We start from the raw sequence: 17114 nt of genomic DNA, 5'->3' as shown, positions 1-17114 counted from the left end.
TAATGAATAAAAAAAATATAGTCCAGACATTGGCTAGGTTAGAAATAATAATTTTTACTTGAAATAATTTTTTCCTTTCAACTTTGCTTTCATCACAGAATGCTCCTTTGCAGCAATTACAGCTTTGCAGACCTTTGGTATTCTAGCTGTTAATTTGCTGAGGTAATCAGGAGATATTTCCCCCCATGCTCCCAGAAGACCCTCCCACAAGTTGGATTGGCTTGATGGGCACTTTTTGCGTACCATACGGTCAAGCTGCTCCCACAGCAGCTCAATAGGGTTGAGATCTGGTGACTGGGCTGGCCACTCCATTACAGATAGAATACCAGCTGCCTGCATCTTCCCTAAATAGTTAATGCATAAGTTGGAGGTGTGCTTGAGTCATTGTCCTGTTGTGGGATGAAATTGGCTCCAATCAAGCGCTGTCCACAGGGTAAGGCATGAAATTGCAAAATGGAGGGATAGCATTCTGTATCCCTTTCACCTTGTACAAATCTCCCACTTTACCAGCACCATAGCAACCCCAGACCATCACATTACCTCCACCATGCATGACAGATGGCGTCAGGCACTCTTCCAGCATCTTTTCAACTGTTCTGTGTCTCTCAATTTTTCTTCTGTGTGATCCAAACACCTCAAACTTCGATTCATCTCTCCATAACACTTTTTTTCCACTCTTCCTCTGTCCAATGTCTGTGTTCTTTTGCCCATATTAATCTTTTCCTTTTATTAGCCAGTCGTCTGTGTTCTTTTGCCCATATTAATCTTTTCCTTTTATTAGCCAGTCTCAGATATGGCTATTTCTTTGCCACTCTGCCCTGAAGGCTAGCATCCTGTTGTCGCCTTTTCACTGTAGATGTTGACACTGACGTTTTGCGGGTACTATTTAATGAAGCTGCCAGTTGAGGACCTGTGAGGCGTTGATTTCTCAAACTAGAGACTCTAACGTACTTGTCTTGTTGCTCAGTTGTGCAGCGGGGCCTTCCACTTCTTCTCTTTCTACTCTGGTTAGAGCCAGATTGTGCTCTCCTCTAAAAGGAGTAGTACACACCATTGTAGGAAATCTTCAGTTTCTTGGCAATTTCTCGGATGGAATATCCTTCATTTCTAAGAACAAGAATAGAATGTCGAGTTTCACATGAAAGTTATTTTTCTGGCCATTTTGAGAGTTTAATGGAACCAACAAATGTAATACTCCAGATTCTCAACTAGCTCAAAGAAAAGTCAGTTTTATAGCTTCTCTAATTAGCAAAACTGTTTTCAGCTAACATACTTGTACAAGGGTTTTCAAGGGATTTCTAAACCTCCATGAGCCTTCTAATACAGTTAGCAAACACAATGTACAGTGCTCAGACCATACACCACACATCAGATTGGTCTGCATGGCTGTCAGCCCAAAAGGAAGCCTCTTCTAAAGATGATACACAGGACAGCTTGCAAATAGTTTTCTGAAGACCAGCAGACTAAGGACGTGGATTATTGTAAGTTGTCCCGTTGTCCAATGAGGCCAAGATAAACTTATTTGGTTTAGCTGATGTCAAGCATGTGTGGCGGCAACCAGGTGAGGAGTACAAAGACATGTGTGTCTCACCTACAGTAAAGCATGGTGGTGGGAGTGTCATGGTTTAGGGCTGCATGAGTGCTGCTCACTGTGGGCAGCTACAGTTCATTGAGGGAACCATGAATGCCAACATGTACTGAGCTTCCTTGAGAAACTGGGCGCAGGGCAGTATTCAAACATAATGACCTCAAACACACAGCCAAGACGACCACTGCTTTGGTAAGCTATCTGAGGGTAAAGGTTCAGGACTGGCCAAGCATTTCTCCAGACCTAAATCTTATGGAGTATCTGTGGGGAATCCTCAAATGGAGGTGGTGGAGGAGTGGCAGAGGATTCCAGCGGCCCCTGTGATGCGCTAGTGAACTCCATGCCCAAGAGAGTTAAGGTTGTGCTTTAAAATAATGATGGCTGCACAAAATATTCACACTTGAAGCAGAATTTGGTCATTTTCACTTAAGGGTGTAGTCACTTTTGTTACCAGCAGTTTAGGCATTAATGGCTGTGTGAGTTATTTAGAGGCCACAAAATTTACTGTTATAAAAGTTGTACACTGACTACTTTACATTGTATCAAAGTGTCATATCTTCAGTGTTGTCCCATGAAAAGATATAATAAAAATTTACAAAAATGTAAGCTGTGTACTCACTTTAGTGATATTCTAGAACAGGATAGGACACATGCAGACCAATTCCACATTATATATTAGGGATAGTTAACCCCTCATACAACTTTTATACTAAACCAGAGAACAAGGAGGGAGGAAAGATACCCCGTGTCAGATGTTAAAAGGAAACACTTCAAACTGGGTCAGATGCAAAAAGTATAAACAATCTTTATTAGGTACAAAAGATCCAGTTAAAATCACACCAGAGACAGTGATCCAGGGGATTACACATGATTAAATATAGAGCCAGGTAAAAAGATAAAAACCCAGAGCACACATAGGGGCAGTCAGGCCAGAGGAATCACCATGAGAAGCAACTGCAGAGTGAGCCCAAACATGTGGAGAGTAACTCCCAGTGAAAAACACGTGGACATTTTAACATTAAATAGTTTACTTACTCATGGTGAGACCTCAGCAGACCAGACGTCACCGCACCCCAACGCGTTTCGTAATTTTATTCAGGGTAGTGCGACCTCTTTAGTGATATTCTGTGGCATTTGATCTTTTTATATGGAAAACATGGGTTAATCTTGGATAATGCTGAACACCTTCTGAGCCTGGTTCATACCTCTGTTTTCAGGCTTACTTCTGCTGTGTTTGTTATATTATACACATTCTGTTCCGTGGTGGTGTGGGGTAGTTTTAGCTTTACAACTAAAGAGAAAAATATTTCTGCCAATCTGTTGTGGCTTTTCAATGGTATTAAACTTGCCTTTTTTTCCCCCCTCCATTTTCTGTCACAGGCCTGAACAAAGCAGGCTAGCAGAAATTGAAGAGCAAGCAAGAACTTCCAAGAAAGGACTTTGGAGTGAGGGGACTGGCTCTCATACTATCCGAGACTTAAAATACACAATTGAAAACCCAAGACATTTTGTTGACTCCTTACATCAGAAACCAGTAAATGGTAAGGAATACTTTCCTTGATGCACATTGTCCAGTTTTCAAACCAGCATTAATTTGGGGTCCTTAAGTAAAGAAAACCACCTTCTGATCTATCCTACTATGCATTAGACTATTCGACAGTTTCGGCCAACAGTCTCATGAGTGAGTAGGGGGTCCTGGCCAACTACTGTTTGGGGTAAATGTCTGTTATCTACATCCAATTTCGGAATGCTGATCAAATTGTTTTCCCTCAGATAAGCTGCCGGCTGACATGTGAGCCAGTGGTTTTCTTACCAAGCGCACAGGAACGTTTGCTGAACAAGCGATCCTGTGTATTGGCAAGTCGGCTAAGATATCGGTCGACAGAATAATCAGCTGAAGCATCGTCCAACATCCTTCTAATGTGTATAGCCAGCTTTAGGTTCATCTACATGTTCAAACTCATGGAAAAAAAAAGAATCAATTTGTCAGCTTTTCATTTTTATTTGCAATGATAAATGATTCCCTGAATTGAATACTAGCAGTTAAGTGGTGTATTCACAGCTGAATCTTATATTTGTGATCCCAAATATCTCAACTTTGTATGGAAGACTTCGCAAAACCAATGCAAGCACTAATAGCATTCCGGACCCTAATTCTTCTGAGGCCGTTTTAAGGGCGAACATCGATTTGTCTTGATGGGTTGATTAACATAACTTTTTGGCGCTAGGTACTATGTAGTCTAGAGACCAAGCTGGTAGATGCTGTAACACTGTGTTGGTGTTTTTCTACTGTGCACTGTTTAAAAAGCAAAACTATATAGGGTAATCCTGAAAGACAAATATGAAATTCTATACCTTGACAGTAAAAATAACCTGTCAGGCTTTTAGCTATGTTATAAAATTCTATGAAACAACTGTGGGTTTGAAATGATTACTGCACCCGATTAATTCATTGAGCACTGTAGTTAGTAAAATGGGTAAATTTATGTGGGGGATGTCTAATATTCTGGCACCTCAGGGACTCTGCCAAGACATGGTGTCTGCAATCTATTACAGCAAAGTCTGCACTCCAAAATAGGGCTACATCCCTTCACATTTAAGTATTGTGCTCAAATAGTAGTTTACTATTCCCTATGCTTGTAGTAGTCAGAAGAAAGTATGTAACAAACAATTTGAGGCTCCTATTACTCATTGTAATTATAAAAAAAAATTCTGACTAAAGCAAAATTTTACTGGAGTAATCAATTCATGACTCGGTGTTAGAAACCTTTGTGAACCACCTGTGGTTTCAAAATGGTCACTTTACTCCTCGATGAGATCCTTGATTGATGTAGTTTCCAAAATAAGTTCACTTTCAGCTATTTCAACTTCTCAGGGGCTCTGCAAATGCAATATGCTGTCTGCAATCTGTAGCCGCCAAATTTACATCTAGAAAAAAATTCTATAGGTCATCCTTATCAAAATAAAGATTTAAAGGGGGTTTCCTATAAACAAGGATAATTTTAAAGTTCTTTTTAATCAATAGTAGAGCTGGTCTAAGTTGCAAAAAAACGGACCTGGCGGGTCCCTGCTAAATTAAAAAACAAAAAACAAACAAAAAAAAAATAAAACACTGATCCGCTCCGGAATCTGGTACCCATATAAGTCTATGGGGACCAGAATCCGGAGATTAAAAACGTTGGTGGAAGAGATAGGAAGGTAGGAGCGCGTGCTGTGTACTCACTGAGGCTGTCATGATGGCAAGCTGCTTCCGGGTTACGCATTCCCTTCCGAAGCTGACAATTAAATCTCATCTGCTTTGCCCACCCACTGGCGCATGTAATTGGGTGCAGTTAGATGTGCCCCCACCCTGAGTGTCAGCTGACTGCAACCAATCACTGGCGCCATGAAGGCCGGTGGGCGGGGAAACCAGTGCAAATGTCTGGGGGTCAGTATGGTGGTATAAAAATAAATAAATGAATAAATAAAACAATTGGCGCAGGGTCCCCTATATTCTGATGCCAGCACAGATAAAGCCCACGGCTACAGCACCCAGCTGTCTGGCTTTTTCTGTGCGGTGTATCAAAATAAGCCCAGAGTCTCACGTGCAAGTTTGTCATGACATCACCTGGCACGGCCTGCCTCTCTCCGAACATAAGTGTGCAGGTACATAGAAACACATGCAGCCGACCCGCTCCTGTCAGAAGAGTGTGCTGCTGTGCCGGGTGATACGACGTGAGGCTTACGCGAGTCCCTCGCAAGTGTGACTCCAGCCTAAAAGAAAACGCATGCGGCTTTTTCTTTTTTTTTTTTTAATTTAAATAAATAAATTTAAAAAACAGACGTGTGGTCCCCCCCCAATTTTTATACCCAGCCAAGATAAAGCCAGCTGGGGGCTGGTATTCTCAGCCCGCAGCCGCCCAGTATTGTATTGCCACATCCATTAGATGTGACAATCTCGGTGCTTTACCCTCTCTTCCCAAATTTCCCTGGTGCGGTGGCAATCTGGGTAATAAGGGGTTAATGACAGCACACAGCTGCTACTAAACCCTAGGTTAGTCATGGCACAGGCGTCTGAGATACTTGCATCACTAATCTGTAAATGAAAGTAAAGAAGTACAAACAGAGAAAAAATCCTTTTATTTGGAATAAAATACAAAAACACACCCTCTTTCACCACTCTATTAACCCCAAACACACCCCTCCAGGTCCGGCATAATCGACACGAGGTCCCACGCCGCTTCGAGCACTGCTACATCTCACAGTGAGCGGCCATAGAACATGACCGCTGGCTGTGAGTGCAGACAATGACTGAGCCGCGATAAGCAATGACTGCAGGCAGACGCTGTCAGTCTGGAAGCGTGTGTGACTGCAACCAATCATAGCTGACAGGATGGCCGGTGGGCGGTGAAAGCACGGAAAGCTGTGTATGCGATGAGCCTATTTCGCAGTACAGGAAGTGAATGCGTGACTCTGAAGCAGTTTGCCGCCATGACACCGAGTCTCCATAAGTATGAAACACTCGTTTAATTCTTGTGTTCTTTATTTTTCCTTTAATTTCCAGAGTGCCGAATCTGGATCGTACACCCGGTATCCCAGGCCCGGGTCTGGCATTGGGGCATCTTTGAAACCGCACAGATCTAGACTTTTACAGTCCGGGTCCGCTCAACCCTACTCAGTAGTTCTTGGAATAATAATAAGTTCCAAAATTGAATGTGTTTTTATAAGATTATTAAAGCACAGAGACCTTTCTTTTTAATGTACCCCTGCAATGGACTGAGCAATGTCCATGTCTGACCGTACAGGGACATGGCCTGATCATAACACACATCCTGGGCAGGGGAGGATGCAAAGGAGTATAAAGAAATTACAATATGGGGTCATATCTGATTTCTTTTGGTTAGGTGAAACATTTCCCTTCCTACCTCACATAATTATTTGTGATCCTGTGCTGTAATGTTTGTAAAAATTTTTTTCTTTTTTTCTTATATACTACCGCCTGTACCCAGGAGATGTGGTATGATCAGAACCTGTCCCTGTATAGTCATGGGCAAAAGTTTTGAGAATGCTACAAATATTAATTTTTACAAAGTCTACTGCTTAAGGTTTTCTAACTGGCAATTTGCATATTCTAGAATGTCATAAAGAGTGATCAGCTTAACAGCAATTACTTGCAAAGTCAATATTGGCTAAGAAAATGAACTTTAACCCCGAAAACACATTTCAACATCATTGCATTCCTGCCTTAAAAATTGCAGCTAACATTGTTTTAGTGATTGTTCGCCAGCCCTGTCCTCATCAACACTCACACCTGTTAATGGAACAATCAGTCATGATTAAGTAAGAATGACACCACTGGACACTTTAAAAGGAGGCTGGTGCTTGGTATCATTGTTTCTCTTCAGTTAACTATGGTTATCTCTAAAGAAACACGTGCAGCCATCATTGCTCTGCACAAAAATGGCCTAACGGGGAAGAGTATCGCAGCTACAAAGATTGCACCTCAGTCAACAATCTATCGCATCATCAAGAACTTCAAGGAGAGAGCTTCCACTGTTGCCAAAAAGGCTCCAGGGGCCCAAGAAGGACCAGCAAACGCCAGGACAGTATCTTAAAACTGTTTCAGCTGTGGGATAGGACTACCAGCAGTGCCAAGCTAGCTCAGCAATGGCAGCAGGCTGGTGTGAGTGCTTCTGCACGCACTGTGAGGCAGAGACTGCTTGAGCAAGGCCTGGTTTCAAGGAGGGCAGCAAAGAAGCCACTTCTCTCCAGAAAAAACATCAGGGACCGACTGATATTCTGCAAAAGGTACAGGGAGTGGACTGCTGAGGACTGGGGTAAAGTCACTTTCTCACATGAATCCCCTTTTCGATTGTCTGGGACATCTGGAAAACAGCTTATTAGGAGAAGAAGAGGTGAGCGCTACCACCATTCTTGTCTCATGCCAACTGTTAAGCATCCTGAAACGATTCATGTGTGGGGTTGCTTCTCAGCCAAGGGAATCGGCTCACTCACAGTCTTGCTTAAAAACACAGCGATGAATAAAGAATGGTACCAGAATGTCCTCCAAGAGCAACTTCTCCCAACTGTCCAAGAGCAGTTTGGCGCCCAACAATGCCTTTTCCAGCATGATGGAACAAAACATAGAGATTTTGGGTCCATGGCCTGGAAACTCCCCAGATCTTAATCCCATTGAGAACTTGTGGGCAATCATCAAGAGACGGGTGGACAAACAAAAACCAACAAATTCTGGCAAAATGCAAGCATTGCTTATGCAAGACTGGACAGCCATCAGTCAGGATTTGGTCCAGAAGTTGATTGAGAGCATGCCAGGGAGAATTGCAGAGGTCCTGAAGAAGGGTCAACACTGCAAATATTGACTTGCTGCATTAACTCATTCTAACTGTCAATATAACCTTTTGGTACTCATAATATGATTGCAATTATATTTCTGTATGTGATGTAAACATCAGACAAACACAATTAAAAACCAGAGGGCAACAGATCATGTGAAAATATAATTTTGGTGTCATTCTCAAAACTTTTGGCCATGACTGTACAGTCCGACACGGCCATTACACAGTACATAGAAGGGACACATATATAAGATTATCTCAGGACAGGAACATTTTTTTTTTTCTTTTTAAAGCTATCCACTTGAGGAACTTCATTTTAATTACTAGATCTTTGTATAATAATAAAGTTTGTTTATGGGAAAACCCCCTTTTTAATTGTTGGGTAACATTTTTTAATTCCTGTGAAGTACCTAACTGGTTAACAAATTCCCTGAATGTAGTTTTGAAAACTTCTGATGGTTGCCATTTGTAAAACGGTGTATTGTTTGGGAATTTTGTGACTTGCAAGTTCCTTTAAAATAACTTCAAAATTGAATCACTCCCCAGTAAACTGGGTTTTGGAAGTTTCCTTAAAAGAAATGGAAAATTCCTGCTAAATGCCTAAATACTTCAAAATGATTTTTCAAATGTTCATTTTAAATGGGATATTATAAATATTATATAGTGACTTGAGTTTTAGCAGATAATCATACCATTCAATACAAATTTCAGAAATTTTAATAAATATAGGCACATTTTTTTTTCATCTACTTTTTACCTCTAACCAAGCACAGCGTCTCAGAGAAAACCTTTCTCTGAATCACTGAGTTATGTAAAAGTATTCCAGAGTTATTACCACTCTGTTATCACAGATTTGAAAAAGGATACTGTCGGGGAAGTCAAAACTGGCTTCACTGGCAAGCGGTTAAAAGTATGTAAACAATAACATAAGAAAAAATTCCATGTTTGTACCAACCATTAAGTGTACATGAATAGAATATAATTCTTAAGTTAAATAAATTTGGATTGTGTATGTTTAAAATAAAGGTATGGCCATAATGGCGGGGTTACTCTGATTCAATTGATGCCTTCAGTGAAGAAATCCGCAGCCTGGTTGCTATTTAATCATCATTAGAAATTTGCTTTTCCTAAGTTTTCAGCACATTGGGGTGGGACTGTGGATAGTGTCTTTGGCTTTTCCCCTGCCCCTTCGCTGCCTTTGTGGTCTTTATCTACCTCCCCTGTGTGGTCTTTGCTGTGGGCGGCACTTGAGCAGATTACTCTCTTGGCAGTCTTCAGGAAAATGGCTCTTTGTGGCGACGCATGCACAGATTGAGATCTCGGCTCATTATTCTCCTGAGATCTAAATTTGCACACGAGTCACTACCGGCACTGTTTTTGCTGAAGACTGCTACCAGGTGAATTTATGCAGTCTCCGCTTGCCCCTAGAACAGTGCAGGCTTAAATTTTATAGTAGGAGATAAATAAAGATCCCAGAAGCAGCGGAGAGGCCAGGGCAGAGCCGAAGACCCTAACCACAGTCCCACCCCAATGCACCAAAGGCTTAGGAAAGGCAAACTTCTAATGATTAAACAACCAGGATGCAGATTTCATCACTCACAGTATCTATTGAATCAGAGTAACAGCGGCATTATGGCCATACCTTTTATTTTGCATACATAAATTTGATAACATGTTATTTTAAATACCGTACCTACATTTTGGAACTACAAATTTGTTCTCCCACTTCAGCCCACTGGTATCTCAGCCTAGATTGTAGTCATTGTCTTGGTTTTGTTTTGAAAAGGAATCTGTCAGCAGGATTTCACACCCCCCAAACTATATGTGCAAGGACAAGTCCAGCAATATCTTTTCGTGTTCAGTCCGTTCCTCCATTACTGATGAATCAACATTTGAATTCATATGCAAGTGAGGCTGAACGGCTATTGTAGATCTGAGGCCGTTGTCACTCCAGATCTATTCCCTGACAGTGCCGCCTCCTTTTTGCTTGACTGACCACCTTTTATACTGTGTGACTGTGTAGCAGGAGATGCAGCTCGGTGGGGAATACAGCTGGAATGACCGAGGCCTTCCTTCCTTCAGCCTCATTTCCTTATGAATTCAAATGCTGATTTCTCAGGAACTGACTGGCCATGTAAGGTTATTGTTGGATAGTCTTTGAACCTGCTACATAAAAATATAAATTAGCTTGGGGGAGAGGTGAAATTATACTGACAGATGGTAATAAGGTTTGGTTGCATAGGTCTGGGACTTGGCCCTCTTTCTGCTTCTGGTCTCTGCATCTGCTTCCTATGTGAAAGTTTGAGCTCTCTTCACAATGGGCAGCGCTTGTGCAGTTTGATCTCCTAACAGCCTAATAGAAGGTCACCGGGGATTCAGCTACATGAAAGGTTAGTTGGAAAGGTGGGTCTCCGACGGCTTCTCTTCGTCTGCTTCCCTTGAGTGGTAAGTCTCTCCCTATACAGGCATGCAGAGAAAGACCGGTCAATCCAGTGCAGTAGGCAGGAAGAAGCTGCCCTGGACCTGCATGTCAATCAGCTGTTAAAATTCTATATTTTTTCTGGATCGTTATAGTGTTTTAGAAGCAAAGATATATGGCTGAAATCATATACAGCAGGAAAGAAAACCATGAGCAAAAATTGCTGATAATCAGAAAATATTTTTTTTTTTGAACACTTGAAAAGTGCAAAGTGCAGAGAGTAAGAAATAAATTACACAAAACACCATAAAGAGGATGGGGGATGGAAATTGTAAAATCTAATCAGGTGTAGACAGGCAGTCAGGACAGATATTTGAATAAATATTTTTATTATTACTTTTATATAGCGCTGTTAATTCCACAGCACTTTACATACATTGGCAACACTCTCCCTATTGGGGCTCACAATCTAAATTCCCCATTAGTATGTTTTTGGAGTGTGGGAGGAAACCGGAGTACCCTGCAGAAACCCACGCAAACACGGGGAGAACATACAAACTCCTTGCAGATGGACCCAGGACCCCAGCGCTGCAAGGCTGTAGTGCTAACCACTGAGCCACCGTGCCGCCCTAGTACAATGCTAATCAACATTAATGACTTATTAAAAACAGATTGAATGGTTCACGGTCCCAAATATATTTACCAAATGGTAGTAAAAAATGTCCATTAACCATGAATGGGCTAAAAATGTGCAAAATTGCAAGTAGAAAGAGACCAGGAGCACATTCAGAGTAGCAGAAGTAGAAGAATCCAAATACAATTTTAAGGAGACATTACCGTGGTCAGAAGCTGGAAATATGCCCCACGTACGTTTTGTGGCCTTTGGCGTGTGGCCAGCCGCTTCATCAAGGGGAAATATACTTTGGTATATTCTAGTCTGTTGATTGAATTTAAGTTTTTCATGGCTGAAATCATGCAGCAAGTGTCTGATATATGCTGCTTATGGATCCGGCAACCTGTTTCCTGTTAAGAATAAAACGTTTTAATAGTTAAATGTGCAAAAGAAAAATGTAAATGGAATCAATGTTTGATGTGACCATCTTTTCATTTCAGTACAGTCATCAAAGCATAATTCCTTCTAGATACACCTGCATGCAGGTTTTTAAAGCCACACAACAGGGCAGTTCTTCCAAATATCTTGGAATACTAACGAAAAAATCTTTTGTGGATGTGGGCTTGTGCGAATTCTTCGGTGTCTTCAAGTAATTCCACACAAATATGATGCTGGTGAAAAATACAGGCAATTGCTTATCCATTATGAAATATAATCAGAGAGTCTTTGGATTGGCTCCAAATGTATTCTGCTGCAGGACAATGACCCTAAACACATTCAAGTCCTGGAAGTGATGTGGCCACAACCAAGCCCTGATCTCAACATCATTAAGTTTACTTTCAACAACTGTGTGGTGATGCACCTACCGTGTTTCCTCAAGAATAAGACTAACCCCGAAAAGAAGTCCTACAAGAATTTACAGCATAATTCTTAAATATAAGCCCTACCCCAAAATATGTCCTAGTCATGGTTCAATATGAAGTGTCTATGCACCTAAAAAAGTTAACGAATACTGCAGGATACTTCATTTTAGAAAGCAGACACCCCCCGAAAGAGAGAAGAAAAGACAGCAGACGCCGCAATCATACTTAGCAGACGCTGAACGGAAGGACATGCGGTGGAATGCACACACACATACATCAGATCGCGTGCACACTCGCCACATCTGGCGATTTCTGCTGTCCACTACAGGTTGTCACGCGCCACTACTCTGCTTCCCTAAAGTAAGTGTGTGTGCGTGCGTGTGTGCGTGCGTGTAAAGCAGGAGAAAACCAAGTAGAGCATTTCTGCTGGGAGCGCCTGCCGAAGATCGCGGAAACACCTAAACTTTCCTCCAACCCTGTTTCACTGAGAATAGCCTTTAGTGTATTTTTTGGTGCAAAAAAATGTCAGTGTCTTATTTTCAGGAGAAACGCGGTAGAATAATTGATGCTTTCATTTCATGTGGGGTTTTGAAGACAAGAGGTCACATCAAAAATTGATCTGATTTTGTTTTTTTTTCCTTTTTGTTCATTCACTTTGCATTTTGTTAATTGATAAAAATAAACTAACACTTCTCTATTTTGTCCTACATTTATACACAGTAATAGCTTGTCAAAGAACAGTAGAAATACAATATAGAAATGACTGAAGTTCAGAATATAAAGCAAACTTCTAGACAAACAAATTTTTGCTTCTTATGAAATATTATTGTTTTGCAGCTATTATTGAGCATGTTCGAGATGGTAGTGTGGTGAGAGCCCTTCTTCTTCCTGACAACTACATGGTGACAGTCATGCTGTCTGGAATCAAGGTATGAAACTCTTTGACCTTTTTTATTTTTGTGCAGGCAAATTGACATGTCATATGCAACGGTTTTTCTAAAGGTTTGACCTAATAAACAGCTATTTCTACTGACCTGTGTAACTGTAAAGGGTTGCTGTTTTCATAGCTTTATTGCTTTTTATTATAGCTTTGTGTTTAGAGTGTTAATTATTAGAGTTCAATAAAAACAATGTGCCAGTTCGCAGAAGGATGTTTGGAGCTGAAAATAGAGCATTTTTGCTCGAAACTTGCCGTATTTTTCATTTTATAAGACACACCGGATTATAAGCTGCATCCCAACATTAGACATAAAAAAAGTACAAAAAAAAAAAAAAAAGTTGTCCGTCTTCTACTCCAGTGTTCTTACCTGAGGGGAGCGCCAGCAATTGTGGTCTGGGGTCACAGGAGGCAGAGGCTGTGCTGGAAGTGGCAGGTCTGCTGGCAGCGGAAGCTGCGGTGGTTGTGTTGTGGAGCAGGCCAGTGGGGCGAGTGTCCCATATGCTCTGACGGCGGTACAGGCTTCAAAGAAATGGCGCCCGAAGTCCAAGAGCTCCATCTATGTACACGCTGATTCCGGGCGCCATCATTTAATGCCCGGACCGTAGTCAGACCATCTGGGATATCCGCCGCCCACCCGCACACAGTGGCAGCCAGCAGGCCGCCCAACCACCCGCAAAGAGAGTCAGCCACCCGTACGCACCGAGAGGCACCTGGCTGACCGCACAGACAGCCCCCTGCCAATTCTCCACCTCCCAGTAAGCTATAATCAGATTTTAAGACGCACCCTTCATTTTGCTTCCAATTTTCTTTTTTTTTCTTTTTTCCCTAAAAAATCTTTTTATTAGAGGAGAAAACATTTACATACATATCGAATAAGAGAGATGTAAAACAGAGGTAGTGCACAAATACAATTCGATTCACCCTCTCTCCCAGTGGGATTTTCCTCCCAAATTTTTAGGAGAAAAAGTCCGTCTTATAATTTATAAAAACTGTACTTGCTAATGTTTCATGTATTCTAGAGTCTATCATACTTGTTTGTGTTTTTTTTTTTTCTGTGATGTTTCGTCATCCAGTAGGGTTTATATACTGTTCTAAACTAGCTGCTCTGACATAAATTCAGCAGGTTGTCAGAGCCTCTGACAACCTGCTGAATTTGTGTTCATGCACAGCAGCTTTTCCACAGTTTGGACCCAGACCTCATCATCTCACCACGTATGGCAGAGATTGCTGTGCATATACAGGGAGTCTAAAGGCAGTTTCTGGCAATGCACGACTGTAAACAATTTTTCCAGGAATAAAAAAACATATACATTTTTTTAAACTTCTTTTTATGTTTAAAAAAAGAAGAAAAAAAAAGAACTTGTAACATACAATATTTATGTCAACAATAATAATGACAAGTTTTAGAAATTCACTTGCGTTCATTTACAATCATCAGAACAAAACCCCAATACCCTCCCCCCTCAACATATTTTTATTACAGTGAATTCAAATGCTTGCTGCTTAAAAATGTTATGGCTTATCAGGAATTTCCATTAGCTGGTTTCTAGTGACTATAGATGGAAAGGTGCCCCTCAATTCTAATGGTGTGTTGGGCCCTTTCCTAAGTTTGGCTTTCATAATTCAAGGAAGAGCAGTATTTCTTTATTAAATCTAAAATGTTTATACCATTTATTTTAGTGCCCAACCTTCAAGAGAAATGCAGAAGGCAAAGAAGTTCCAGAACCCTTTGCTGCAGAGGCAAAGTTTTTTACAGAGTCGCGTCTACTGCAAAGAGATGTACAAATCATTCTAGAGAGCAGCCACAACCAGAATACCCTGGGAACCATTCTTCATCCTGTATGTCATTTTTTTTATGTCGCTATTATATAATTTATCTCAATGATAGACTTTTAAATTACATTTGTTTCTAAATGTGGTATGAATCCTTTTCCCTTCTTCTGCAGAATGGAAATATTACAGAATTGCTTCTGAAAGAAGGTTTTGCTCGTTGTGTAGATTGGTCTATAGCTGTATATACGCAAGGTTCTGAGAAGCTCCGTGCAGCAGAGCGGTAAGTCTGTTAAGAGTATGTCATCTTAATGTGCCACTTATTTGGTAAATTTGATGGGTAATAAACCTTTTTTGCCCCATACACATTAAACTAATTTCAGCTGCACCTGCTAAAATCGACAATCTAACTAATATGGTGGGTTGGGAAACTTTCAGTTGGACATATCCTGCCAACATGTGAACCAGTAACTTTCTCATAGACTGTACAGAAGTAGTGATGGGCGAACCCAAACTGTAAAGTTCAGGGTTCGTACCGAACACATAGTGTTCGTGCCCATGATCCCGAACACGAGCTTTCCTGGGAAGCTCGTGTTACAGTTCGGGTCCAGGGGCTGTAAAAAAAAAAAGCACAATATTAAAAAACATTATGGTCATACTTAGAGATTTCGCGACCCGTTCTGCAGATTGTTTCCTGGCCGCTTCTGCTTCTGCGTCCAATCATTGCTGTGCCCCCGGGTAACTACCACTGACTAAAGGACCTTCCATGATGTCATATCCATGTGACCAGTCTTGTGTGAATGTTGTACAGACATTGGCTTACAGATTGTTCACATGGCTGTGACCTCATGGAAGGTCCTGTTAACTGAACTTTGACTGTCACGTTGTCGCATCGGCACCACCCGGTATGGCCGCATACTCTCCTGTCAGGAGCTATTTCCATGCAGCTGAGGCGCTCGTGTCCGGAGTGTGTTAAGGGGGCTTTACACGGTAGCGATATCGCTAGCAATTTGTAGCGATAGCGACGGTGTAAGTACCCGCCCCCGTCGTGCATGCGATTGTTTGTGATCGCTGCCGTTGCGAACATTATCGCTACGGCAGCGTCACACATACTTACCTGGTCAGCGGCATCGCTGTGACTGCCGAACAATCCCTCCTTCAAGGGGGGGGGGACGTTCGGCATCACAGCGACGTCACCGCAAAGTCACTAAGTGGCCGGCCAATCAAAGCGGAGGGGCGGAGATGAGCAGGACGTAACATCCCGCCCACCTCCTTCCTTCCGCATTGTGGCCGGCGGCAGGTAAGGAGACGTTCCTCGCTCCTGCGGTGTCACACATAGCGATGTGTGCTGCCGCATGAGCGATGAACCACCTGGATAAACAACCGTTACCGATTTTTGAGTTTGGGATGACCTCTCCTTGGTGAACGATTTTCACCATTTTTGAGGTCGCTTAAGGTCACTGGTCAGTGTCACACGCTGCGATATCGTTAATGACGCCGGATGTGCGTCACTAACAACTTGACCCCGACGACCAAACCTTAACGATATCGTAGCGTGTAAAGCCCCCTTAAGTCCATGCTGGGTGATGCAATACGAGACTGCATGAGTCATACGCAAGTAGAACTCTGTCCTCAGTGTCAGCCTACTTCCCACACTGTATTGACGATTGTATGTGCAGAGTGATGAAGCAGAGCTGACATTGCTCTCTCTGCTTATCACTCCATATAGATGCTGTCTGTACAGAGGAATGAAGCAGAGTTGACCGTTCTCTACTTGTGGACTACGTGGGACTAAGGTTTTTTTTATATATATATATATATATATATATATATATATATATATATATATATATATATATATATATATATATATATATATATATATATATAATAAAGATGCAGCCTCTAAATGTTTTTGTTCTAGTTCTAATAAAAAAAAAAAAATTTTTTTTTTTTATTTTTACCGTGCACTAGAAATTCATGGTGGCCATGTTTAATTTGTCATGACACCATAAATTTCGGGCTTAGTACCAGCTAAGAATACAAAGCTGGTATTAACCCCTTTATTACCCAGCGTGCCACCGCCATCAGGGTTGCTGGATTAGGCGGGTAAAGCGCCTGGAAATAGTGCTAAGAAACCATGCGCCATTTCCAGGGGTGTCTGCGTAGAATACCAGCCCCCAGCTGCCTGGTTTTACCTGACTGGTGATCAAAATATGGCGGGAGCCCACTCACTTTTTTTTATTTTTTTTTTAATTATTTTTTAAATAAAGAAAATTAATGGGCTTCCAGTGTTTTGATTGCCAGCCAAGGTAAAGCCAGGTAGATGGCAGTGGCAGCCCATAGCTGTCCGCTTTATCAGCGCTTAGAATCAAAAACACAACGCATAAAAAAAATGTTTTATTAGAAGTAAAACAAAAAAAAATTTACTCCATTTTTTTTATTATAAAAAAAATCCTTAGCCCTACGTAGTCCACAGGTAGGGCATTGTCAGCTCTGCTTCATCACTCTGTACAGACAGCATCTATACAGAGTGAGAAGCAGAGAGAGCCATGTCATCTCTGCTTCATTGCTCTGTACAGAGTG

General features: G+C 41.6%; 1 protein-coding gene across 2 annotated transcripts in view; it reads left to right on the top strand.

The window, feature by feature from the left end:
- The window catches only part of SND1 (staphylococcal nuclease and tudor domain containing 1), a 959968-nt gene that overhangs the window by 70923 nt on the left and 871931 nt on the right, over positions 1–17114 (top strand). For both annotated transcript variants that reach the window (XM_075345399.1, XM_075345398.1), the window contains exons 5-8: positions 2969–3129; positions 12656–12747; positions 14439–14597; positions 14705–14811. In XM_075345399.1, coding sequence (XP_075201514.1) covers positions 2969–3129; positions 12656–12747; positions 14439–14597; positions 14705–14811 — 519 coding nt within the window. The remainder of the gene's footprint in view (positions 1–2968; positions 3130–12655; positions 12748–14438; positions 14598–14704; positions 14812–17114) is intronic.

Source organism: Anomaloglossus baeobatrachus, chromosome 4 (genome assembly GCF_048569485.1).
Source record: "Anomaloglossus baeobatrachus isolate aAnoBae1 chromosome 4, aAnoBae1.hap1, whole genome shotgun sequence".
NCBI classification, from domain to species: domain Eukaryota; kingdom Metazoa; phylum Chordata; class Amphibia; order Anura; family Aromobatidae; genus Anomaloglossus; species Anomaloglossus baeobatrachus.
The sequence above is the reverse complement of the archived record's forward strand: the minus strand, read 5'-3'. Positions and strand labels throughout refer to the sequence as shown.